The sequence below is a fragment of the Cherax quadricarinatus genome, chromosome 37, assembly GCF_038502225.1.
Source record: "Cherax quadricarinatus isolate ZL_2023a chromosome 37, ASM3850222v1, whole genome shotgun sequence".
NCBI lineage: Eukaryota > Metazoa > Arthropoda > Malacostraca > Decapoda > Parastacidae > Cherax > Cherax quadricarinatus.
Genome location: NC_091328.1, coordinates 15,861,851 through 15,889,397, shown reverse-complemented (window position 1 = coordinate 15,889,397; position 27,547 = coordinate 15,861,851). Strand labels below are relative to the sequence as shown.

At 39.1% G+C, this 27,547-nt stretch overlaps 1 protein-coding gene across 1 annotated transcript in view; it reads right to left on the bottom strand.

Annotated features, from left to right (window-relative positions):
- LOC128704202 (uncharacterized) overlaps nucleotides 1–27,547 on the bottom strand; it is a 396,156-nt gene that overhangs the window by 42,419 nt on the left and 326,190 nt on the right. The window contains exons 34-37 of the mRNA XM_070091735.1: nucleotides 12,599–12,735; nucleotides 12,085–12,224; nucleotides 9,136–9,238; nucleotides 1,797–1,819 (exon numbers count right to left, since the gene is read on the bottom strand). Of these exons, the coding sequence (XP_069947836.1) occupies nucleotides 1,797–1,819; nucleotides 9,136–9,238; nucleotides 12,085–12,224; nucleotides 12,599–12,735 (403 nt within the window). The remainder of the gene's footprint in view (nucleotides 1–1,796; nucleotides 1,820–9,135; nucleotides 9,239–12,084; nucleotides 12,225–12,598; nucleotides 12,736–27,547) is intronic.

Sequence of the window (27,547 nt, the reverse complement as noted above, 5' to 3'; positions counted from 1 at the left end):
ATCTCAGTGGCACAAGTATGTGAGGAATATGGTGTTAAGAAACAGTGTCTGATGTCCATAGAAGCAAGGACAAGCTTACACACTGTCATGACCCCGGAAATTAAAAGTGCTGACAGTGTCATGATTTAGACAAAAAAAAATTCTTCTCAAATGGCAGAAAAACTTTTAAGGAAGGTAATATCAAAAATATAAAATTTTATGGAAAACTTAGGGAATTACAGGCACAAAGATGGTGATCTTGACACAATTTATGCATTGGCAATTCTGCCTACACATCAATTCCCATGCTCAGTTCAACCCAATTCCTAGCTAGTATGATGCCATGAGCTGAGCTCATGGCATCATACTAAGGGACTGACACTGTCTTCAAAGCCATGATATAACGGGACTGGCACCGAAAGGGTTAATAAAATTTCAATAATTGTTGTTATCAATTTACACATTCCTAAGTACCAGGAGTTTTTCATATGTACAACCCTTATTAACATAATATAATAGATCTTAAGCACCATAGTTAATTTGCTAACTAAATCTTAGAGGAGGTACAACCATTCCACAACACCTCTGCCATACACTGCACTAAAGCTCCACATTACTTGATTTAACATACAAATAGAAACCCAGACCAAAATCTCTAATACACCATCACAAAACTAAGAACAATCTAGGTTAGAACACTAATTCCTGATTTACTAATTGCTCAAAATGCACATGAAGTAATTTTTAATACAACTACTATTTCTTACTAGGACAGGGTGACCCAAATTAGTAGTGAAATCATCACTCATTCTCTAGTTGGCTTTTTCCAGAAGTGCATGTACATACATCCCAGTTTCAATGACCCTACAAACCACAACATCCTCACTGATCCTTCAGAGAGCAGACACTGTACTTCCCATCTTTCAAAACTCAAATCTTGCTTCCCAGAATTCCTTCATAAAAGTTGGTTTGGTCACATAAAAACATGTTAAATCCTATACTCCACCTGTCTACCACTTACTCTGAATTAACATTCTCATATATGCCTGATAGAAGTAACATACTGAATAAAAAAAAAATTGTGTGTATATTTTAGAGGAAAAATTCTGAGTACATTTTTTTTTTTTTTTTGTCTGAAAGAAATATCTTTTCTTTTTATAGCATGTAGTTTTGAAAAAAGTTTTGTTTACCCCTAAATTATAACTAGGATAGTGTTGTTCCTGTATTACAATGTTAAAACAGCCATAAGAAAATCCTTTGAGCATAGACAAATATAAACTCTTTACTCAAGAAAGAATAAGAACCATGTCACGGATGGATGATACACACTTACAGATACATCTGAAAACACTTTTTTTCAGTGTGTAGTGAGGAAACGAAAATACCTTGACTGACAAAGTAAAAATCAACTCCAAATAGGGGTTCAAAATTAAATACTTAACTGATAGCCTAATTCACAAGTTAGTCAAAATTAGAGAGGCGAGGCAAATAGCTAGACTTTGGCCCCAAAAGCTCAGATAGGTTATACTGTAAGTGAAAGAGCAAATACAAGTGATCCCTTCTGGACATATCACCACCAAACTCTGCCTTAACGTAAAAAATAATTCTTCGTACCTAAACATTGTACTGTGCAATGAAACAAGATCTTATACTATATGCTCTAAATAGTTAGCCTTAAAATATGACTAAAGAACAACTAAAAGTGCTGTACTTCAAGCTTCTGTTTCAGTTTCAGATACTCTGCAGTATTTCTACACTAAAAAAAAAAAAAAACTATAAACACAAGTATAGCAGAACAGTATATCAAAGCCACTTACGTGTGCAGACTGGGAGTTCCGTGCTGGGGTACCACCGTCCAGTGGAAGAACCGCATATGTAAAGGGGAGTAGGAGGGTTCTTGATCATAATGTAGCCTTGCCGGCACTCAGGCCGACACATTCGACCCCACGCCAACTTTGTACATACCCAGAGCCCGCCTACTAAATGCCCAGGCTCACTGCACTTGACACCACCAACCTCCAGAGCTGCTGTGTGGTTACAGCCCACCAAGTAGGTTTAAATCACAGTTCAGGTAATGGCACCATATTTACAGCTACAATACTAATGTGTGTAATATAGTACAAGAAAAGTAAAACAATAAAAAGAGACTATTAAGAGAATGGACCTTTGAATGCAATTTCATACTATATATAAAGTACCCTACCTATAAATGTACAGATAAGTAAAGAAAAAGGAAAACAACCACAGATGATCACTATTCAGTAATTTGGCACAAAAGGTACTGTACTATGTTTGGTGTAATATAAACATGTTGAAATATTAGTTTGTTAATCTACATCAACTTAAAAATGTGCAGTTCTATAAACATACTATACAACTGATGGTTTCTGAAGTTTGACAATTGATGTTAATAAAATTATTGTATTCACCATATTTTAAGAAAAAGATAAATCAAAATAAACTGAATAAAATTAATGTGGAAATTTTACCACATAAAATACACCTGGTAAATGTGCAGAATTTTATGAAAACATTTATAGAAAAGTTGGTAGTAGGTTGGTAAACAGCAACCGCCCAGGGAGGTACTACCGTCTTGCCAAGTGAGTGTAAAATGAAAGCCTGTAATTGCTTTACATGATGGTAGGATTGCTGGTGTCCTTTTTTCTGTCTCATAAACATGCAAGATTTCAGGTACATCTTGCTACTTCTACTTACGCTTAGGTCACACTACACATACATGTACAAGCATATATATACACACCCCTCTGGGTTTTCTATTTTCTTTCGAGTTGTTGTTCTTGTTAATTTCCTCTTATCTCCATGGGGAAGTGAAACAGAATTCTTCCTCCATAAGCTGTGTGTGTTGTAAGAGGCAACTAAAATGCTGGGAGCAAGGGCTAGTAACCCCTTCGCCTATATAAATTATTAAATTTAAAAAGAGAAACTTTCGTTTTTCTTTTTGGGCCACCCTGCCTTGGTGGGCTACGGCCGATTTGTTGAAAAAAAAAATTATAGAAAAATTAAATAAAATACAGTACTGCATCAGAAATGTGACTAAGATACAGTACTACCTATTGTTCATTTATTTATTTTGTACAGTACAAGTGGTCCCTTGAGTTACGATTTAATAATAATAATAATAATATCTATATTTACTACAAGTACATGTACATGGTAAACAGGCCTAGCTGACATCAATGACATACTACAATATAGAAATCCCTTGTTATGCTCAGCATTTAGGGCAAATTAGGTCAGTGTCCCAGGATGCGACCCACACCAGTCGACTAACACCCAGGTACCCATTTTACTGATGGGGAACATAGACAACATGTGGAAAGAAACACCCCCCAATGTTTCTACTCTTTACTCTCATAAAGGGATTTAGTTTTGAGTTGCGATGAAAAATTTGAGATATGATATGTGGTCGATGATCGGATGGGTGTGGGGGGACCTTAGCCCAGAGACAAGACTAGGTTATGCAAAAGTCTTAAATGGAGTGATGGTGGAAGGAGTGTCAGAGGTGAGTGGGAGGGAGATGTGTGTTCCAGACATGGGGGTGGGAGACTACCTGCTACCTGGAGGGTATTCCAGGGATCAATGCCCCTGTGGCCCAGTCCATGACCAGGCCTCTCAGTGGATCAGGGCCTGATCAACTAGGCTGTTACTGATGGCCGCATGTAAGTCTAACGTACAAACCACAGCCTGGCTGATCCAGCACTGACTTGAAGACAACCAGGGGTCTATTGGTAATTCTTATGGCTGGTGGGAGGCTGTTGAACAGTCTTGGGCCCCACACACTTATTATGTTTTCTTTTAGTGTACTAATGGCGCTCCTACTTTTTATTTAGCGTATGTTCCATCACCTGCCAAGTCTTTTGCTTTTGCAGGGAGTGATTTCTGTATGCAGATTAGAGACCAGTCCCTCTAGGATTTTCCTGGTGTAGATTATGATGTATCTCTCTTGCCTGCACTCCAGTGAACAGAAGTCAAGTGCTTTCAAGCATTCCCAGTAGTTAGGGTGTGTGATGGAACTTATATGTGCAGTAAAGGCTCTCTGTACATTCTCTAGATCTGTGACTTCACCTGCCTTGAATGGAGATGTTAATATGCAGCAGTATTCCAGCCTAGAGAGAACAAGTGATTTAAAAAGGATCATCATTGGCTTGGCATCTCGTCTTGAACGTTCTCATTATCCATCCTATCAAGAATGAATATTAAATCTATAATTCTTTACCAATCTCTGCCTGCCTGTCCTGCCCTGCCTTCTCTGGTCTTTCCTGTCCTGTCCTGCCCTGCCCTGCCCTGCCCTGCCCTGCCCTGCCCTGCCTTCTCTGACCTGTTCTGTTCTGCCTTGCCTTCTCTGGCCTGTCCTGTCCTGCCCTGCCTTCTCTGGCCTGTCCTGTCCTAACCTGCCTTCTCTAGCCTGTCCTGCCCTGCCTGCAGTGCCTACCTGCTCTAGCCTGTCCTGCCCTGCCCTGTCTCTATTGCCTCCTCTGCCAAAGCCTCTGGAGATTTTAAGCTGAAGCCTGTGTTTGTTTACCACTCAGAAAACTCCTAGATTGTTTAAACAAAAAGTATTCAAGGGCAGGTTGGGTGAATGAATTACCAAAAAACCATGCATGTATTTTGGGGTATGAGTTACAATAGTTTTGAGGTATGACAGATTAGTATTATAACTCAAGGGACCACTGTACTCTTTTTCCCTTTCTCTTTCTTCCTCTCACTCCCATTTCTGCTCTTGTATTTAGAATGGAAGAATGGGAGGGAGGGAAAGTAAAAGGAAGGAGGGTAAGAGAACAGGCTATTAGGCAGATACTGACAAACTAACAAATGGCAACAAACACTGGTAGCAGAGAATCCTTTTGATACATTTCATCCAAGGCTGGGCTTTATCAAGGAAACACAGCCTCATAAAGCAAACAAGCTACCTGAGGTTAGACTCAGAGAAAGGTCACACGAGGTAAAAAATTCAAGATCAAGTACATGAGGGGTGTCACTAGCACGTTAAGAGACCATACAATAAGTGTCAGGGGCCCGAGACTGTTCAACTGCCTCCCAGCATACATAAGGGGGATTACCAACAGACCCCTGGTAGTCTTCAAGCTGGCACTGGACAAGCACCTAAAGTCGGTTCCTGACCAGCCGGGCTGTGGCTCGTACGTTGGTTTGCGTGCAGCCAGCAGCAACAGCCTGGTTGATCAGGCTCTGATCCACTAGGAGGCCTGGTCACAGACCAGGCCGCGGAGGCGTTGACCCCCGGAACTCTCTCCAGGTAAACTCCAGGTGAGGGGTCAGGTAAAGTTGAGGTCAGGTATTGGTGAGGTTAAGGTGGCATGTTTATTGTTTATTATATAAATCATGGACAGTGTGGATAACAGGTCCTTCCAACATATACATTCTACTATTTTGCTCAGTGGTACTGATGAGGTAGATTGATGCTGCTTCCAAAAATCTGTGTCCAACTCTGTTGTTTTTGTGGTGTAGCAGTCCATGATGTGAAAAATTAAGTTTATGAAGAACATAAATATGCCTGCATGAGAGATAAAACCATTAATGCATGCATGGTCTATTGCAACCTTCATTCTCACAATGTGAAATGGGGAAGCACACAAACTGCTACACCACGAAAATGACAGAGTTAAATGCAGAATCTTGGAAGTAGTGGAATAAATGTGTTGGCTGGACCTATTATCCACAATGTTTAAGATTCATATAATAAATAATTATAATAAACCAGTCACCTTAGCCTTACCAGTAACTGACCTCATGTGACACCTGTCTTTCTCCAATCCTGACCTTAAGGTGCCTGTTTGCTTTGTAAGGTGGTATACTGGCTTGTATCTGTATATCTGATAAAACCCAGAAACATTGCATTAAAAGGATTCCCTGCTGTCCCCTCAGGGTCCTTGAAGCCTGTGAGGGGTCTCTTGATCCAAGGAATTGGACCCATATTTCCCTTCCTTGGATCAAGCCTGAAAGCCTGAATGCTTCCCATTCCCCCAGGGGCTATATGACCCTTATGGACTTAGTGCTCTCCCATGAATGTAATTGATGTATTGATGTGGATCGCTGCTACTCTTTCTTGGTGTATTTGACACAACACACTTTACATATGATCTTCATCTTCTGATATGGTGGTGTTTGAAGGAGAGGGGGATGAGGTGGTGGAGTGTGCAACTTGAGCTAGGCTTGGGTTGGATGAGTAGGGAAAGTGGATCATTCATCCGTTCGCTTGTGTTTTCCCCAACAACCATCAGGAGACCCCAGTCCAGGGTACTCTGGCAACTCACTCCAGTCCCAAGTATTCCAATAATCCGCAAGTCCTTTTCCTCAGAGCCACTAACTTGGCGCCTACTCCTCAGGCTCTCTGGGAACCCTGAGCCTCTGGAATACCAACCATCCCCCAGTCTTTCCTTGCTGATCAAAGCAGCTAATCAACAAAGAAACATAATTATGAAGTCCAGTTACCAGTCTTTACCAAACAAACATCAACCCTTGACACACACAAAATGAACATAAACAAACTATCAATGCACTTGGTAAGAAATTAATACAGCACAGGGTATAGCCAAAAATAAAATTAAGCTTAAAATTGTAATATGAAACATCCAGTTCTTTACCAGTCTCTACAAAATATGAATTTTCCACACATTCATAAAATGAGAATGCCATTTTTTTTTTTTTTTTTTAACAAGTCGGCCATCTCCCACAAGGCAGGGTGACCCAAAAAGAAAAAATCCCCAAAAAGAAAATGCTTTCATCATTCAACACTTTCACCTCACTCATACATAATCACTCTCTTTACAGAGGCACTCTGATATGACAGTTTAGAAGTCCCTCCTAATTGTCAATATCCCAGACCCCTCCTCTAAAGTGCAGGCATTGTACTTCCCATTTCCAGGACTCAAGTCCGGCTAAATCTATAATAACCAGTTTCCCTGAATCCCTTCACTAAATATTGCCCTGCTCACACTCCAACAGCTTGTCAAGTCCCAAAAACCATTCATCTCCATTTACTCCTATCCAACACACTCGCACACGCTTGCTGGAAGTCCAAGCCCCCCGCCCACAAAACCTCCTTTACCCCATCCCTCCAACCTTTTCGAGGACAACCCCTACCCCTCCTTCCTTTCCCTACAGATTTATATGCTCTCCAAGTCATTCTACTTTGATCCATTCTCTCTAAATGACCAAACCACCTCAACAACCCCTCTTCAGCCCTCTGACTAATACTTTTAGTAACTCCACACCTCCTAATTTCCACACTCCGAATTCTTTGCATAACCCTTAGACAGGACATCTCCACCACTTCTAGCCATCTCCTCGCTGCAGCATTTACAACCCAAGCTTCACACCCATATAAGAGTGTTGGTACCACTATACTTTCATACATTCCCTTCTTTGACTCCATAGATAATGTTTTTTGTCTCCACAGATACCTCAACGCACCACTCGCCTTTTTTCTTCATCACTTCTATGGTTAACCTCATCCTTCATAAACCCATCCACTGACAAGTCAACTCCCAAATATCTGAAAATATTCACTCTTCCATACTCCCTCTCTCCAATGTGATATCCAATTTTTCTTTATCTAAATCATTTGAAACCCTCATCACCTTACTCTTATCTATGTTCACTTTCAACTTTCTACCTTTACACACCCTCCCAAACTGGTCTACTAACCTTTGCAACTTTTCTTTAGAATCTCCCATAAGCACAGTATCATTAGCAAAATGTAACTATCATGAGCATACACAAAATATAAATATAGTAAGAATGCTAGCAGATATACCCAGAGATCCGAGTCTTTTTATGGGCTGTGTGTGTATTATGCTTACCTGAACATCAGCATTAACAACAGATGTAGATTTATTATTCCAAAGAACACAAATTGCCTTCATAATATGAAATGGCAAGACTCGCATCCAGTTACCTCTTTTTTTTTTTTTTAAGCTGTACTTTGAAATATAAATTGCCTGAACAGACCATTCACACAAGATGACACTAGAAATTGTTTTCCTTCAAATTTAGGAGGCATGGTCTGACACTGAACTGCAGGGGTGATGAACCCAGAACATTAAATGTAATACAGTATGTGCAACGAACGTCATTACAAAAAATAATTCTTATATAAAAAATATTTGATACATACTACAGAGAAAATGGGGAACAGAAAAGAATTTTAAACCAATCACAATTATAAAGGAAAGAAATATGCAAGGTCAAAAATTACAAGTCTAAGTAAAATAATAAATGAGGTGAGCGTGTACACTGTACACAAGGAAAATGATGGTAAGCTTCTCTACATGAAAGCTGTAAACTAAGGTCTTGCACATGATGTCCAAGATCACCACAACTTGTTTTGGGCATAATGGATGACATTTTATATTATTTTGTGTGTGTGTATATATGGGGAGGGGAACTGAGCACCCAAAAAAATCTAAGCTTCATTAAGAAACCAATTTTCATGACCCATTATAACTATTTAGTATTAACAGGAAGTTGTATTTGTCACGAAAGATAGCTTATTGACAATGTGTATGCTGAACAACAAAGTCCAAAACAAAATGAAGTGACCAATGACAATGCAAGTTCTCTACAAGTTTACTGGTTAGAAAAGAATCATGAAATAATGTTAATATTATACAGTACTACATTTTTTATCTCAAACTCAGCTATTCATGTATATGTAGCTGCATAATGGTGCCATACTAGTCTTGTGGGTGGCAACTGCTGGTGGTGGGAGGGGCAGTGAGCATATGGACACGAGTGCATTGTGAGCACAAGTCACGACCCTGAGGTTGAACTTGTAGGCATGGGGGAACTGTGTGGCCTGGATGCTGAATCAGACTACACATGCAAGCATAAATCTTGGCCAGGTTATCTTTTCTACTAAAAATGTAAATGATTATTCATTCAGGCATCAATGCTATTTAAATAAACTTAGTTTATAAAATGTGTAAAAACTTAATAAAATTCAGCTGGTACGACAGTCCAATTTAATAAATATGATTAATGATACAAAATTCTAAAAAGTATTTACATTTTTGTAAATTATAGCATATAACAAAATACTGTATATACAGCAGACAGGATACTGATCTTTGAAAATAGGACACACACACACAAACTATATTTAGACATTATACTTACACTGGACTGTGACAGTGAAAGAACATTTTGCACGGTTCCTGTATGGGTCCATGGCAACATAATGTACTGGGTAGTTCCCTGATGTGAGATGTCTGCCAGGCTCCTGAATAAAATAATGATTGAGGAGTGTCCTTCTTATCAGTAGTTTACAGGTATAGCATATGGTAAGCTGATAATATATCTCATCATAACACTTAGTGGGCACAGTGCCTTGATACTGGTGAAGGACTCTTGACCCAAGGAATGAAAGCTACCCTCCCATTCTTTATTATAATAATAAACAGTACCAAAACATCTGAATACAAGAAAAAAAATTTTTTTCTCTTTCTGACACAGAACTCTTGGAGACCTACAGTAAACTAATTTTTATATTTATAACTACAGTAGGAATAATATTTTTTACAAATTGTAGCAAAGACATTTTAGAAGAGGCATTTCGAAAAGTAAAAACATATTAACCCTCTGAGGATCCCGACCCCCAATCTGAAAATTCCCCACAGGGTCCAAGAATTTAAAAAAAAAATTTATTATTATTTTTTCTTGTGAAATGGTAGAGAATCTTTTTCTGGAAGTAATAAAACAAAAATTATGAAATTTGATAAAAAATTGACAAAATTATGCTCTCGCGAATTTTGCCTTGTCAGCAATATTTACGCACGAGCGATTTTGCCCACACTGAGTCCTATTTTCAGCCAGGTACATCATTCCATTAGACCAAATTCTTAGCTCTTTCACTAGTATGTTTTCCATTTTATCTACTGAGCAAAAGAAATTGCCAAAATTGCCCAATTAACTATTTCAACTACCCAATAAAGTGATCAGAAATTGGTAATTTGGCCAATTTCACACAGTAGTTCAAAATGTTCCAATTTCAAAATAGGGTCCAGAATAAACAATGCAGGCATTCCTGGTACTAAAATATCATTTCCTCTGTTTATCAGTAACATTTCCATGCTTTACAGATGAATTTCATTTTGATTTTTTATTCACACCAAAAAATAGAAGATTTACTGTTGTGCAATATTGTAATAATTGTATAAATAATATCAGTGCATTCATGAATGCACATTAGACCCACCAGCTGACATGTACTGGATGTGTGATGTAATTTGTTTACTCTTGAACATCAACAAAAATCGAACATTTCCGCTATTTTAAGCTCAATTTCAAGCTATTTTCAGTACTAAAACCAATCAAAATCATCTCTATTTCTATAACATATCTTCTATTCTATCAAATGAGACCAAGAAACTCAGAATACAACCATAAAACAATACGAAAATACCCTGCAAAGTCGCTATTTTAATAAAAAACATGGTCGCAGTTTTTTTTCTCATTATGCACTGGGTGGTGCAGGATTTGTTTTATATGGTGCACATTTTCCACCTAAGATGCATTCCTTCATATCTAGGCCCAAATTTACCTCTCACAGCATATCTGAGTGAGTCGAGCAAAAGAAATTGCCAAAATTGCCCAATTAACTATTTCAACTACCCAATAAAGTGATCAGAAATTGGTAATTTGGCCAATTTCACACAGTAGTTCAAAATGTTCCAATTTCAAAATAGGGTCCAGAATAAACAATGCAGGCATTCCTGGTACTAAAATATCATTTCCTCTGTTTATCAGTAACATTTCCATGCTTTACAGATGAATTTCATTTTGATTTTTTATTCACAAAGAATTTTTATTCACACCAAAAAATAGAAGATTTACTGTTGTGCAATATTGTAATAATTGTATAAATAATATCAGTGCATTCATGAATGCACATTAGACCCACCAGCTGACATGTACTGGATGTGTGATGTAATTTGTTTACTCTTGAACATCAACAAAAATCGAACATTTCCGCTATTTTAAGCTCAATTTCAAGCTATTTTCAGTACTAAAACCAATCAAAATCATCTCTATTTCTATAACATATCTTCTATTCTATCAAATGAGACCAAGAAACTCAGAATACAACCATAAAACAATACGAAAATACCCTGCAAAGTCGCTATTTTAATAAAAAACATGGTCGCAGTTTTTTTTCTCATTATGCACTGGGTGGTGCAGGATTTGTTTTATATGGTGCACATTTTCCACCTAAGATGCATTCCTTCATATCTAGGCCCAAATTTACCTCTCACAGCATATCTGAGTGAGTCGAGCTCATCACAGTACATGTACTACAGCTTGAGCCCTGGCTTCAAAGCCGTAGAACTACGGGATGGACCCTCAAAGGGTTAAGGTAAATAAAGTACTGAGTGTTCTGGTGTTGGGAAGGCAATATAATGTGGTGACACATTAATACAATGAAAGTAGCAGATGAAGCATTGGTAATTGTTTGTGAAAATTTTATTTTTTTTCCATTTTAGTCTCTCATCTGAACATTTATAAAACAAAAATAATTACACACACATATTTGCACTAGTGAATGACTAGTAAATTGTGCCACAGTGATAAAAATGAAAGCAAGACTGGGGATTGTGGCATCTAAGCAGGTGCACTCTAAAGGCAGTGCTGCTGATACTGTTTTTTGGAGATGGTTTGTGATAGACCAAGAAAAAATACAGAATATTGCAAATGAGCTTTCCTCAAAATTCAGTAAATCATTCAATTTAACATACTTCAGAAATATGGGACAGAATCCACTTTGTCAAATGATTTGAAAACAATGGACTATGTCAGTTAGTAACAGAACTGTTCATTATTGTTAAGATCACAGTACAACCACTGCAATCCCCATCCACCACAATCACCATTACCGGCCATATGCTCCACTTTATTAGTCTGTTAAATCAAGGGTTTATGTTCTTGTTTATCCTACTGTCACCTCAGAAGTAGTTTGCAAAGAAATATGCCATCACATACTCAGGTATAAATAGACAGGAAAACTTTAACAATATGAATGTTCTCTGTTATATTTTGGGAAACAGTATCATGAAAGATGCTCATACTAACCAAAGACTTCCATAGATGAGCAACTTCCACATTATCCTTAAAGACTGGTTCCTTCCATGTTACTTCAGCACTCACTTCTCCTTCTGGTAGATGAACAGTGAATGACTTTGGGCAACCAAATACTTGTGGATCCTCCTTATCTGTAGATACAAAGATTAAATGATCAAACTTTCTTAAGACACATTATGAAGCACAAAGATGAGATTTAATGCACTGAAAAAATCTGCCAAAAGTTTATTAATTTTTCTTTTACAATGGCTAATTCCCATCAAAGAAGGGGAATCCAAATTAGAAAAACTAGCATTTAATCATTCATTCTCTAGCTGTCATTCTAGAAGAGCAGATATATCAGTTTATCCCTAATTATATGAAACTGGAAGATTGCATAATTTGCCACCCTCACATCGTTTTTTATGTCATCCACAGATCTGTTGATGAGGTATGAGATATTTAGGGTAAAACAAAGTAAAAGGACAACTATTACAAGTGGCTGAGGAATGTAGACAAGACTAACCTACAACTTCCACTGTGAAGGAGCATGCTGCTGACTCCTCAGAGACTGGAGAGCGTGCAACAAAGGTCACTGTTGTTTTTCCTGATGGCAAATCCGCTTCCAGTTGCTTTGCCCAGTCAGGAGTTGCATCAACATATCTAGATACACATAAGCATGAATGAATTTTCTTAAGAAATAAAAAAATTAATATGAGAAAATGAGGTATCAATTCCCATAAAAATATGCTGGGTATCGTACACTAATGGTATAATTTTCAAAACTGATTAATTTTTTTTTATAATAATAAACACAACAGATGAAGAATACAAAAAATTACAATGCTATGAAGATATTTTGTATTGAAAAGATATGCACTGTAGATCCCTGAAACAAGGTTAATTATTTTAGTAACCACAGAATTTATGAAATGCAACATATTTTCAATATTTTTTCTCAAATGTTGTGTTGTGCTATGATGTATTCACCTTCATTAAATTAAACTAATATAACATGATATCTATTTACAAGACAAAAGCAAACAAACAAAAATACAAAGCAACTGAAGCCAAGCCTCATGCACATAAAATATTTAGAAAAATATAAACATGTTTAGTATTGAACATTGAAATATTTATAGCTTGCAGGGATAGGAATCAATTTTGTGTACTAGGTACAAATTGGACTTTATTAGTATCAATCCAACCATCTGTTGCTATGGAATATATAAGCCTATAAAGAAGAAGAATGGGTTAAAATACTGTGTACATACATAGAAATGTCAGTCAACAGAATGGTCATTTAACTAAAATACAAATGTATGAAAAATTTGCAAGACTCCTACAGGTTTTAGTACTTTTCAATGAATAATAATAATAATATAACAAGAGTAAAAATATGCTTTCCAGCTTTAGGTCACTGTGCTGGTGGAAGACAGCTGATGTATGATGAAAGAGCCATACAACCATGGCAGAAACAATTCACACCTAACTCACAAATTGGAAATAAGAGCTGGATGATGTGTTGATCTGTCTAGGACAGTTATAGTCCCAAGTGAGAAAGAAAAAAATGGAGAAAGCCAGAAGTTGAGTTGGGGGAGGAGGGAGGCAAAGAGACAGTCAGGCTCAGGTAGTCATTCTTATTCTGAAGATTATACAATGTACTGAGAGGAAAGAACAGAAAAAAGAAAAACAGGGCTAAGAAAACTACAGTGGACCCCCGGTTAACGATATTTTTTCAATCCAGAAGTATGTTCAGGTGCCAGTACTGACCGAATTTGTTCCCATAAGGAATATTGTGAAGTAGATTAGTCCATTTCAGACCCCCAAACATACACGTACAAACGCACTTACATAAACACACTTACATAATTGGTCGCATTTGGAGGTGATCGTTATGCGGGGGTCCACTGTATTAGGAATTTCATGTATATAGACAAAGAGGGATACTGGGTATCAAATTATCTAAGAGGACTAGCTTATGAGAAAACTATGATCCCTAAGATGACTTAAATCCTTGGTGTTACTGTTTCCAATGCAAAAACTACTTTTGCGTTATGTAATCTCATTAGAAAGCAAGCCCCAAATTTCACAAATGTATTGAAGAGGGCAAGAGAATTAGGAAAATGAGCTAACACCTGAAGTACTGATGGCAAGAGAAGTACTGTATGAACCAAATTACAGTGAAATGTATTGTATTTGTTTCAGAAAAGATGAGTTACATATACTGAGACACCAAAAATTAGAATTACAGTGGAACCTCGGTTTTCGTTTGCCCTGATTTTCGTCGAATTTGATTTCGTAGTAGGTTGGTAGACAGCAACCACCCAGGGAGGTACTACAGTCCTGCCAAGTGAGTGTGAAATGAAAGCCTGTAATTGTTTTACATGATGGTAGGATTGCTGGTGTCTTTTGTCTGTCTCATAAATATGCAAGATTACAGGTATGTCTTGCTACTTCTACTTACACTTAGGTCACACTACACATACATGTACATGTTTATTTATACACACTCATCTGAGTTTTCTTTGATTTTATCTTAATAGTTCTTGGTCTTACTACTTTTCCTTTTATATCCATGGGGATGTGGAATAAGAATCCTTCCTCCGTAAGCCATGCGTGTTGTAAAAGTCAACTAAAATGCCGGGAACAATGGGCTAGTAACCCCTTTTCCTGCAATAATTACTAAAAAGAATAAGAAGAAAATTGTCAAAGTGGGAAGTCTGAATGTGCGTGGATGTTGTGCAAATGATAAGAAGGAGATGATAATATGGATGTCATGAATGAGAAGAAGCTGGATGTCCTGGCTTTAAGTGAAACAAAGCTGAAGGGGGTGGGAGAGTTTCAGTGGAGAGGAATAAATGGGATTAGGTCAGGGGCTTCAAATAGAGTTAGAGCTAAAGAAGGAATAGCAATAATGTTGAAGGATAAGTTATGGCAGGAAAAGAGGGACTATAAATGTATTAATTCAAGGATTATGTAGAGTAAAATAAAGGTTGGATGTGAAAAGTGGGTTATAGTAAGCATATATGCACCTGGAGAAGAGAGAAGTGTAGAGAGAGAGATTTTGGGAAATGTTGAGTGAATGCGTGGGGAGTTTTGAACCAAGTGTGAGAGTAATGGTGGTTGGGGATTTTAATGCTAAAGTGGGCAAAAATGTTGTGGAGGGAGTAGTAGGTAAATGTGGGGTGCCAGGGGTAAATGAAAATGGGGAGCCTTTAATAGAGCTATGTGTAGAAAAAGGTTTGGTAATAAGTAATACATATTATATGAAGAAGAGGATAAATAAATATACAAGGTATGATATAGCATGTAATGAAAGTAATTTGTTAGATTATGTATTGGTGGATAAAAGGTTGATGGGTAGGCTCCAGGATGTACATGTTTATAGAGGGGCAACTGATATATCGGATCATTATTTAGTTATAGCTACAGTTAGAGTAAGAGGTAGATGGGATAAGAGGAAGGTGGCAACAACAAGTAGGAGGGAAGTGAAAGTGAATAAACTAAGGGAGGAGGAAGTTCGGGTGAGATATAAGCAACTATTGGCAGAAAGGTGGACTGGTGCAAGTATGAGTAGTGAAGGGGTTGAAGAGAGTTGGAATAGTTTTAAAAATGCAGTATTAGAATGTGGGGCAGAAGTTTGAGGTTATAGGAGGGTGGGTGCAGGAGGAAAGAGGAGTGATTGGTGGAATGATGAAGTAAAAGGTGTGATAAAAGAGAAAAAGTTATCTTATGAGATGTTTTTACAAAGCAGAAGTGTTATAAGAAGAGTAAAGTATTTTGTTTTTATTAACACACTGGCCGATTCCCACCAAGGCAGGGTGGTCTGAAAAAAGAAAAACTTTCACCATCATTCACTCCATCACTGTCTTGCCAGAAGGGTGCTTTACACCAGTTTTTAAACTGCAACATTAACACCCCTCCTTCAGAGTGCAGGCACTGTACTTCCCATCTCCAGGGCTCAAGTCCGGCCTGCCGGTTTCCCTGAATCCCTTCATAAATGTTACTTTGCTCACACTCCAATAGCACGTCAAGTATTAAAAACCATTTGTCTCCATTCACTCCTATCAAACACGCTCACGCTTGCCCGCTGGAAGTCCAAGCCCCTTGCACACAAAACCTCCTTTACCCCCTCCCTCCAACCTTTTCTAGGCCGACCCCTACCCCGCGTTCCTTCCACTACAGACTGATACACTCTTGAAGTCATTCTTGTTTTGCTCCATTCTCTCTACATGTCCGAACCACCTCAACAACCCTTCCTCAGCCCTCTGGACAACAGTTTTGGTAATCCCGCACCTCCTCCTAACTTCCAAACTACGAATTCTCTGCATTATATTCACACCACACATTGCCCTCAGACATGACATCTCCACTGCCTCCAGCCTTCTCCTCGCTGCAACATTCATCACCCATGCTTCACACCCATATAAGAGCATTGGTAAAACTATACTCTCATACATTCCCCTCTTTGCCTCCAAGGACAAAGTTCTTTGTCTCCACAGGCTCCTAAGTGCACCGCTCTCCCTTTTCCCCTCATCAATTCTATGATTCACCTCATCTTTCATAGACCCATCCACTGACACGTCCACTCCCAAATATCTGAATACATTCACCTCCTCCATACTCCCTCCCTCCAATCTGATATCCAATCTTTCATCACCTAATCTTTTTGTTATCCTCATAACCTTACTCTTTCCTGTATTCACTTTCAATTTTCTTCTTTTGCATACCCTACCAAATTCATCCACCAACCTCTGCAACTTCTCTAGTAGTGATGGTGGTAGAGGATGGTAAATACGAAATGGGAAGTGACACAGTTACTTTTTACTGATGATACTGTGCTTATGGGAGATTCTAAAGAAAAATTGCAAAGGTTAGTGGACGAATTTGGGAGTGTGTGTAAAGGTAGAAAGTTGAAAGTGAACATAGAAAAGAGTAAGGTAATGAGAGTATCAAATGATTTAGATAAAGAAAAATTGGACATCAAATTGGGGAGGAGGAGTATGGAAGAAGTGAATGTTTTCACATATTTGGGAGTTGACGTGTCAGCGGATGGATTTATGAAGGATGAGGTTAATCATAGAATTGATGAAGGAAAAAAGGTGAGTGGTGCATCGAGGTATATGTGGAGGCAAAAAATGTTATGTATGGAGGCAAAGAAGGGAATGTACGAAAGTACAGTGGACCCCCGAGTTTCGTGATTAATCCGTTCCAGAGAGCCCGCCGAAGGTCGAAATTCACGAAACTCGAAACCATACAAGGAGAATAGAAGCATCAGGGAAGAGAGAGGTGAAGGTTTATAAACTAAAAGAGGAGGCAGTTAGGGTAAGATATAAACAGCTATTGGAGGATAGATGGGCTAATGAGAGCATAGGCAATGGGGTCGAAGAGGTATGGGGTAGGTTTAAAAATGTAGTGTTAGAGTGTTCAGCAGAAGTTTGTGGTTACAGGAAAGTGGGTGCAGGAGGGAAGAGGAGCGATTGGTGGAATGATGATGTAAAGAGAGTAGTAAGGGAGAAAAAGTTAGCATATGAGAAGTTTTTACAAAGTAGAAGTGATGCAAGGAGGGAAGAGTATATGGAGAAAAAGAGAGAAGTTAAGAGAGTGGTGAAGCAATGTAAAAAGAGAGCAAATGAGAGAGTGGGTGAGATGTTATCAACAAATTTTGTTGAAAATAAGAAAAAGTTTTGGAGTGAGATTAACAAGTTAAGAAAGCCTAGAGAACAAATGGATTTGTCAGTTAAAAATAGGAGAGGAGAGTTATTAAATGGAGAGTTAGAGGTATTGGGAAGATGGAAGGAATATTTTGAGGAATTGTTAAATGTTGATGAAGATAGGGAAGCTGTGATTTCGTGTATAGGGCAAGGAGGAATAACATCTTGTAGGAGTGAGGAAGAGCCAGTTGTGAGTGTGGGGGAAGTTCGTGAGGCAGTAGGTAAAATGAAAGGGGGTAAGGCAGCCGGGATTGATGGGATAAAGATAGAAATGTTAAAAGCAGGTGGGAATATAGTTTTGGAGTGGTTGGTGCAATTATTTAATAAATGTATGGAAGAGGGTAAGGTACCTAGGGATTGGCAGAGAGCATGCATAGTTCCTTTGTATAAAGGCAAAGGGGATAAAAGAGAGTGCAAAAATTATAGGGGGATAAGTCTGTTGAGTGTACCTGGTAAAGTGTATGGTAGAGTTATAATTGAAAGAATTAAGAGTAAGACGGAGAATAGGATAGCAGATGAACAAGGAGGCTTTAGGAAAGGTAGGGGGTGTGTGGACCAGGTGTTTACAGTGAAACATATAAGTGAACAGTATTTAGATAAGGCTAAAGAGGTCTTTGTGGCATTTATGGATTTGGAAAAGGCGTATGACAGGGTGGATAGGGGGGCAATGTGGCAGATGTTGCAAGTGTATGGTGTAGGAGGTAGGTTACTGAAAGCAGTGAAGAGTTTTTACGAGGATAGTGAGGCTCAAGTTAGAGTATGTAGGAAAGAGGGAAATTTTTTCCCAGTAAAAGTAGGCCTTAGACAAGGATGTGTGATGTCACCGTGGTTGTTTAATATATTTATAGATGGGGTTGTAAGAGAAGTAAATGCGAGGGTCTTGGCAAGAGGCGTGGAGTTAAAAGATAAAGAATCACACACAAAGTGGGAGTTGTCACAGCTGCTCTTTGCTGATGACACTGTGCTCTTGGGAGATTCTGAAGAGAAGTTGCAGAGATTGGTGGATGAATTTGGTAGGGTGTGCAAAAGAAGAAAATTAAAGGTGAATACAGGAAAGAGTAAGGTTATGAGGATAACAAAAAGATTAGGTGATGAAAGATTGAATATCAGATTGGAGGGAGAGAGTATGGAGGAGGTGAACGTATTCAGATATTTGGGAGTGGACGTGTCAGCGGATGGGTCTATGAAAGATGAGGTGAATCATAGAATTGATGAGGGAAAAAGAGTGAGTGGTGCACTTAGGAGTCTGTGGAGACAAAGAACTTTGTCCTTGGAGGCAAAGAGGGGAATGTATGAGAGTATAGTTTTACCAACGCTCTTATATGGGTGTGAAGCGTGGGTGATGAATGTTGCAGCGAGGAGAAGGCTGGAGGCAGTGGAGATGTCATGTCTGAGGGCAATGTGTGGTGTGAATATAATGCAGAGAATTCGTAGTTTGGAAGTTAGGAGGAGGTGCGGGATTACCAAAACTGTTGTCCAGAGGGCTGAGGAAGGGTTGTTGAGGTGGTTCGGACATGTAGAGAGAATGGAGCGAAACAGAATGACTTCAAGAGTGTATCAGTCTGTAGTGGAAGGAAGGCGGGGTAGGGGTCGGCCTAGGAAGGGTTGGAGGGAGGGGGTAAAGGAGGTTTTGTGTGCGAGGGGCTTGGACTTCCAGCAGGCATGCGTGAGCGTGTTTGATAGGAGTGAATGGAGACAAATGGTTTTTAATACTTGACGTGCTGTTGGAGTGTGAGCAAAGTAACATTTATGAAGGGATTCAGGGAAACCGGCAGGCCGGACTTGAGTCCTGGAGATGGGAAGTACAGTGCCTGCACTCTGAAGGAGGGGTGTTAATGTTGCAGTTTAAAAACTGTAGTGTAAAGCACCCTTCTGGCAAGACAGTGATGGAGTGAATGATGGTGAAAGTTTTTCTTTTTCGGGCCACCCTGCCTTGGTGGGAATCGACCGGTGTGATAATAAAAAAAAATATAAAAATAATGGAAATAAAATTAATCCATTCTAGACACCCAAAAATATTAAAATAATTTTTTTTTTTTCAATTTAAATATAGATTTACATAATGAAAACAATCAGAAATCAAGTACATGCATTTAAAAAAATAATAACAACATTACACTTACCTTTATTGAAGACTTCTGGGTGGATGGAAGATGGGAGGAGGGGATAGGAGGAAGGTGTACACTATTGTTTTGAAGGAGAATCTCCTTCCATTAGGACTTTAGGTAGCAAGTCCTTATCTGGGGTTACTTCCCTTCTTCTTTTAATGCCACTGGGAACAACTTGAGTCACTGGACCCCTGTTGCACAAAATATCTGTCCAGAGAGGTCTTTTTCTGGCGTTTCTTAAGATTTCCCTGAAGTGGGACACAACACTGTCATTGTACATGTTGCAGACATGGCTTGTTTCAGTTTGGTCAGGGTGATACTTTTCAACAAAACTTTGCAACTCATTCTACATTGCACAAATCTCCTTAATCTTTGAAGAAGGCACCTCATCCACTCCCTCTTCCTCCTCCTCTGAAGCGATGTGATTATCAAATGGTATAAAATACCGACAGATTGGTAGATAAGACACATAGGCAACATTTAGGCAACTTTATTCCGAAATGTTTCGCCTACACAGTAGTCTTCTTCAGTCGAGTACAGAAAGTAGGCAGGAGCAGTAGAGATATGAAGACGATGTAATCAGTCCATCACCCTTGAAGTCGTAGATTTCAGGTTGTCAGTCCCTCAGCCTGGAGAAGTTCTGTTCCAAAGTCTGGAACTAACTGAAGATCAATTGACAGTGTTGAGACTTAAATACTGTCGGAGGGAGAGGTGCAGAGTGGTAGTAGTGAGAATCTAGCCAATGGGAGGTCATATCCCTCTCAGATCAAACAATTCTCACTTGAAAAAGTTGTCCAAGGTGTTTTCTCTTCTGTACCAAGATGCCATTGTGTTGCAGTGTCTGACAGAGTGATTATCAAATGGTATACAATACCGACAGATTGGTAGATAAGTTATCTACCAACCTCCTCTGAAGCAAGTTCCTTGGCTGTGGTCTGATGCTGTTCCAGTTGAAGCTCTTGCAGTTCGTCAGTGGTTAGCTCTTCCCTGTGGTCCTCCACCAACTCTTCCACATCCCAGTCAAAATCCCTCTGGATCGTGTTCCTCACTTTATTTACCAAAGGGCTTGCACTAGCTTTCCTTGGGTCCATGATGACTTATTTAGCAGTTACAAGCACAAAAAACAAAGGATTATTATGAAATGTATTGTATGAACCCGTGGGGTGATGGTCACGTGTTGGAAAACAATGGCACACTGAGCATGAATGGCATGGGAGACTGGCTTGGTGTGCACGGTGACGGTCGGATGGATACCAGACGGTCGCCGAAACACGAGTCTTTTCACGAAACTCGAGGCCAAACTTTTCCAAAAAAAACTCGCCGAAGGTTGAATTTCACAAAAGTCGAGGCTGCTGAAACTCGGGGGTCCACTGTATAGTAGTACGAACACTGATATGGGTGTGAAGCTTGGGTTGTAAATGCTGCAGCGAGGAGGTGGTTGGAGGCAGTGGAGATGTCTTCTCTAGTCAGAGGGCTGAAGAGAGTTTGTTGAGGTGGTTTGGTCATTTAGAGAGAATGGATCAAAGTAGCATGACATGGAGAGCGTATAAATCTGTAGGGGAAGGAAGGTGGGGTAGGGGTCGTCCTCGAAAAGGTTGGAGGGAGGGGGTAAAGGTGGTGGTGTGGGTGAGGGGTTTGGGCTTCCAGCAAGTGTGCGTGAGCGTGTTAGATAGGAGTGAATGGAGACAAAAGGTATTTGGGACCTGACGAGCTGTTGGAGTGTGAGCAGGGTAATATTTAGTGAAGAGATTCAGGGAAACTGGTTATTTTATATAACCGGACTCGAGTCCTGGAAATGGGAAGTACAATCCCTGCACTCTAGAGAAGGGGTTTGGGATATTGGCAGTTTGGAGGGATATATTGTGTATTTTTATACGTATATACTTCTAAACTGTTGTATTCTGGGCACCTTTGCAAAAACAGTGATTATGTGTGAGTGAGGTGAAAGTGTTGAATGATGATGCAAGTATTTTCTTTATGGGGATTTTCTTTCTTTTTGGGTCACCCTGCCTTGGTGGGAGACGGCTGACTTGTTGAGAGAGAGAGAGAGAGAGAGAGAGAGAGAGAGAGAGAGAAAAAAAGAGCCACTGCACAGCAGAAAAGAATAAGTGCTAAATTCAAAGGATAAAACTGTAGTTAAAGTAGGCATTACCAATTATTCTGATGCATATCTCTGGCTATATAGAAGACAGAGGTATGAAAATTGCTGATGCAAAAAGATCATATCTACGCATTCCCACAAACAGAAAAACATTAATGAACTGATTCGTTCACTAACCCAGATTTTAGCTGTGGTGGTGCTAATTCTTCTCTGCCTCGCAATGCCCCATGTGTTATAATTAAAATTTCACTTTATTTCAGTATCAAGTATTACAAATGCTATACTAATGCACTATATAAAATGTTATAAAGTGTATAACAATGTACAGTGGTACCTTGACTTACGAGTTTAATTTATTCCGTGACCAAGCTCGTAATCTACTTGCTCGTATATCGAATAAATTTTCCTCATTGAAATTAACTGAAATGCCATTAATCCATTCCAGCCCCCGAAAAACCACCCCAATTTTTTTGTTACAGGTTTTTAAATAAGAAAAATGTACTTATAAATAAAAAATGATTTTTGCCTTTTTCGCCAGGTCCTAGCAATGTTTTAGAATTTTTTTTTTTTTTTTTCAACAAGTCGGCCGTCTCCCACCGAGGCAGGGTGACCCAAAAAAGAAAGAAAATCCCCAAAAAGAAAATACTATCATCATTATTCAACACTTTCACCACACTCGCACATTATCACTGTTTTTGCAGAGATGCTCAGAATACAACAGTTTAGAAGCATACACATATAAAGATACACAACATATCCCTCCAAACTGCCAATATCCCAAACCCCTCCTTTAAAGTGCAGGCATTGTACTTCCCATTTCCAGGACTCAAGTCCGACTATATAAAAATAACGTGTTTCCCTGAATCCCTTCACTAAATATTACCCTGCTCACACTCCAACAGATCATCAGGTCCCAAGTACCATTCATCTCCATTCACTCCTATCTAACACGCTCACGCACGCTTGCTGGAAGTCCAAGCCCCTTGCCCACAAAACCTCCTTTACCCCCTCTCCAACCCTTTCGAGGACGACCCCTACCCCGCCTTCCTTCCCCTATAGATTTATATGCTTTCCATGTCATTCTACTTTGATCCATTCTCTCTAAATGACCAAACCACCTCAACAACCCCTCTTCTGCCCTCTGACTAATACTTTTATTAACTCCACACCTTTTCCTAATTTCCACACTCCGAATTTTCTGCATAATATTTACACCACACATTGCCCTTAAACAGGACATCTCCACTGCCTCCAACCGCCTCCTCGCTGCTGCATTTACCACCCAAGCTTCACACCCATATAAGAGTGTTGGTACTACTATACTTTCATACATTCCCTTCTTTGCCTCCATAGATAACGTTTTTTGACTCCACACATACCTCAACGCACCAATCACCTTTTTTCCCTCATCAATTCTATTATTAACCTCATCCTTCATAAATCCATCCGCCGACACGTCAACTCCCAAGTATCTGAAAACATTCACTTCTTCCATACTCCTCCTTCCCAATTTGATATCCAATTTTTCTTTATCTAAATCATTTGACACTCATCACCTTACTCTTTTCTATGTTCACTTTCAACTTTCTACCTTTACACACATTCCCAAACTCATCCACTAACCTTTGTAATTTTTCTTTAGAATCTCCCATAAGCACAGTATCATCAGCAAAAAGTAACTGTGTCAATTCCCATTTTGAATTTGATTCCCCAAAATTTAATCCCACCCCTCTCCCGAACACCCTAGCATTTACTTCCTTTACAACCCCATCCTGTCTAAGACCTACTTTTACCAGGAAGTAGTATCCCTCTCTTCTACACACCCTAACCTGAGCCTCACTATCCTCATAAAAACTCTTTACAGCATTTAATAACTTACCACCTATTCCATATACTTGCAACATCTGCCACATTGCTCCTCTATCCACTCTATCATATGCCTTTTCTAAATCCATAAATGCAATAAAAACTTCCCTACCTTTATCTAAATACTGTTCACATATATGCTTCAATGTAAACACTTGATCTACACATCCCCTACCCACTCTGAAACCTCCTTGCTCATCCGCAATCCTACATTCTGTCTTACCTCTAATTCTTTCAATTATAACCCTACTGTACACTTTTCCTGGTATACTCAGTAAACTTATTCCTCTATAATTTTTACAGTCTCTTTTGTCCCCTTTCCCTTTATATAAAGGGACTATACATGCTCTCCGCCAATCCCTAGGTACCTTCCCCTCTTTCATACATTTATTAAACAAAAGTACCAACCACTTCAACACTATATCCCCCCTGCTTTAAACATTTCTGTCATGATCCCATCAGTTCCAGCTGCTTTACCCCCTTTCATTTTATGTAATGCCTCACGTACCTCCCCCACACTTACATTCTGCTCTTCTTCACTCCTAAAAGATGGTATACCTCCCTGACCAGAGCATGAAATTACTGCCTCTGTTTCTTCCTTAACATTTAAAAGTTCCTCAAAATATTCTCGCCATCTACCTAATACCTCCATCTCCCCATCTACTAACTCCCCTACTCTGTTTTTAACTGACAAATCCATACTTTCCCTAGGCTTTCTTAACTTGTTTAACTCACTCCAAAATTTTTTCTTATTTTCATTAAAATTTCTTGACAGTACCTCTCCCACTCTATCATCTGCTCTCCTTTTGCACTCTCTCACCACTCTCTTTACCTTTCTTTTACTCTCCATATACTCTGCTCTTCTTATAACACTTCTGCTTTGTAAAAACCTCTCATAAGCTACCTTTTTCTCTTTTATCACACCCTTTACTTCATCATTCCACCAATCACTCCTCTTTCCTTCTGCCCCCACCCTCCTATAACCACAAACTTCTGCCCCACATTCTAATACTGCATTTTTAAAACTATTCCAACCCTCTTCAACCCCCCCACTACTCATCTTTGCACTAGCCCACCTTTCTGCCAATAGTCGCTTATATCTCACCCGAACTTCCTCCTCCCTTAGTTTATACACTTTCACCTCCCTCTTACTTGTTGTTGCCACCTTCCTCTTTTCCCATCTACCTCTTACTCTAACTGTAGCTACAACTAAATAATGATCCGATATATCAGTTGCCCCTCTATAAACATGTACATCCTGGAGCCTACCCATCAACCTTTTATCCACCAATACATAATCTAATAAACTACTTTCATTACGTGCTACATCATACCTTGTATATTTATTTATCCTCTTTTTCATAAAATATGTATTACTTATTACCAAATCTCTTTCTACACATAGCTCAATTAAAGGCTCCCCATTTACATTTACCCCTGGCACCCCAAATTTACCTACTACTCCCTCCATAACATTTTTACCCACTTTAGCATTGAAATCCCCAACCACCATTACTCTCACACTTGATTCAAAACTCCCCACTCATTCACTCAACATTTCCCAAAATCAATCTCTCTCCTCTACACTTCTCTCTTCTCCAGGTGCATACGCGCTTATTATAACCCACTTTTCACATCCAATCTTTATTTTACTCCACATAATCCTTGAATTAATACATTTATAGTCCCTCTTTTCCTGCCATAGCTTATCCTTCAACATTATTGCTACTCCTTCTTTAGCTCTAACTCTATTTGAAACCCCTGACCTAATCCCATTTATTCCTCTCCATTGAAACTCTCCCACCCCCTTCAGCTTTGTTTCACTTAAAGCCAGGACATCCAATTTCTTCTCATTCATAACATCCACAATCATCTCTTTCTTATCATTTGCACAACATCCATGCACATTCAGACTTCCCACTTTGACAATTTTCTTCTTCTTATTCTTTTTAGTAATCTTTACAGGAAAAGGGGTTACTAGCCCATTGTTCCCGGCATTTTAGTTGACTTTTACAACACGCATGGCTTACGGAGGAAAGATTCTTATTCCACTTCCCCATGGAATGCTGAAATATATGAAATATATGAAATGCTGGAATATATATGAAACTTCTTGAAGCACGGTGTAAGATGAGTGTCACTCCACTGCTGCAGTCAGCAGTGCAGTGACATTTGATGATCGTGCACTGCCTTGGCTTTATTTTTCACTGTTACACATAAATATATCTATCTGTTTCTATCTGTCTGTATCTATCTGTCTAGCTCTATGTTTATCACTGTCTCTGCTTGTCTGTGTTTCTGTCTTCCTGTCTCTCTACTTGTCTCTCTGTCTCAGAGAGCGAGAGCCGCTCATGAACCAACAGGTATTACACACGATGCAAAGTTGTCACGTCTGATTCCTGAACAAGTGAATATGTGTATTACTTGCCAGTCATGCTTATTATGCCTTATATCTACAAGCATAGTACAAGTATAGCACTTTGTCTGAATTTTTTGGGTTATCCAAGGTAATTTACACTATGTATAACTGTATTTGTGTGCACCTGTGAGATAGAGACACAGACAGACAGAGACATAGATAGATACAGACAGACAGAAGGAGATAGAAACAGCCAAAGCAAATCAGCCAGCCAGTCGGCGACCCAACCAGCCGGCATGCCAAACACATATTACACACACACGAAGTCATTGAGATCATAAAGTCACTTAAAAATAACTCGGGGAATCTGTCTCATGTCCCACCATTACTGTACAAGCGAGCGGCCCATGTCCTTTCGCATGCTATTTCATTACTTTTTAACAAGTCAATAGAGACTAGCACCTTCCCGAAACTACTCAAGATGGCAAGGGTTACACCAATACATAAAGGTGGTGACCCTACAGACTTAAACAACTATAGGCCAATATCTAACTTACCATTGCTATCCAAAATCTTTGAGAAACTCGTGTACAAGAGACTGTATTCATTTATAACGGCTCAAAACATACTCAACCCCTGCCAGTTTGGATTCAGGAAAAATAAAAGCACTAATGATGCAATCATAAAAATGCTAGATCTGCTTTACACAGCATTGGAAAATAAGGAATATCCACTAGGAATTTTTATTGACCTAAGAAAAGCTTTTGACACAGTAAACCACGAAATCCTACTCCACAAACTTGACCACTATGGTATAAGAGGCCATGCGCTTGCTTATTTCAAATCTTACATTACTAATAGGTATCAGTACGTCACCATTAAAGACACAGCATCAGCAACACGGCCACTTGATACTGGAGTTCCACAGGGAAGTGTCCTTGGTCCCCTGCTCTTCCTCATATACATCAATGACCTTCCAAACGTATCCCAACACCTGAAACCCATTCTCTTTGCTGATGACACGACTTATGTCATCTCTCACCCTAATCTTGCCACCCTCAACACCATTGTTAATGAGGAGCTGATTAAAATATCGACTTGGATGACAGCCAATAAACTTACGCTTAACACTGACAAAACTTACTATATTATGTTTGGTAGCAGAGCAGGAGATGCACAAATTAACATTAAGATTGACAACACTCTAATTACCAGAAATAATGGGGGAAAATTCCTAGGCTTATACCTTGACAACAACCTGAATTTCAGCACCCATATCCAGCATATAGCCAAAAAAGTATCCAAAACGGTTGGGATCCTCTCC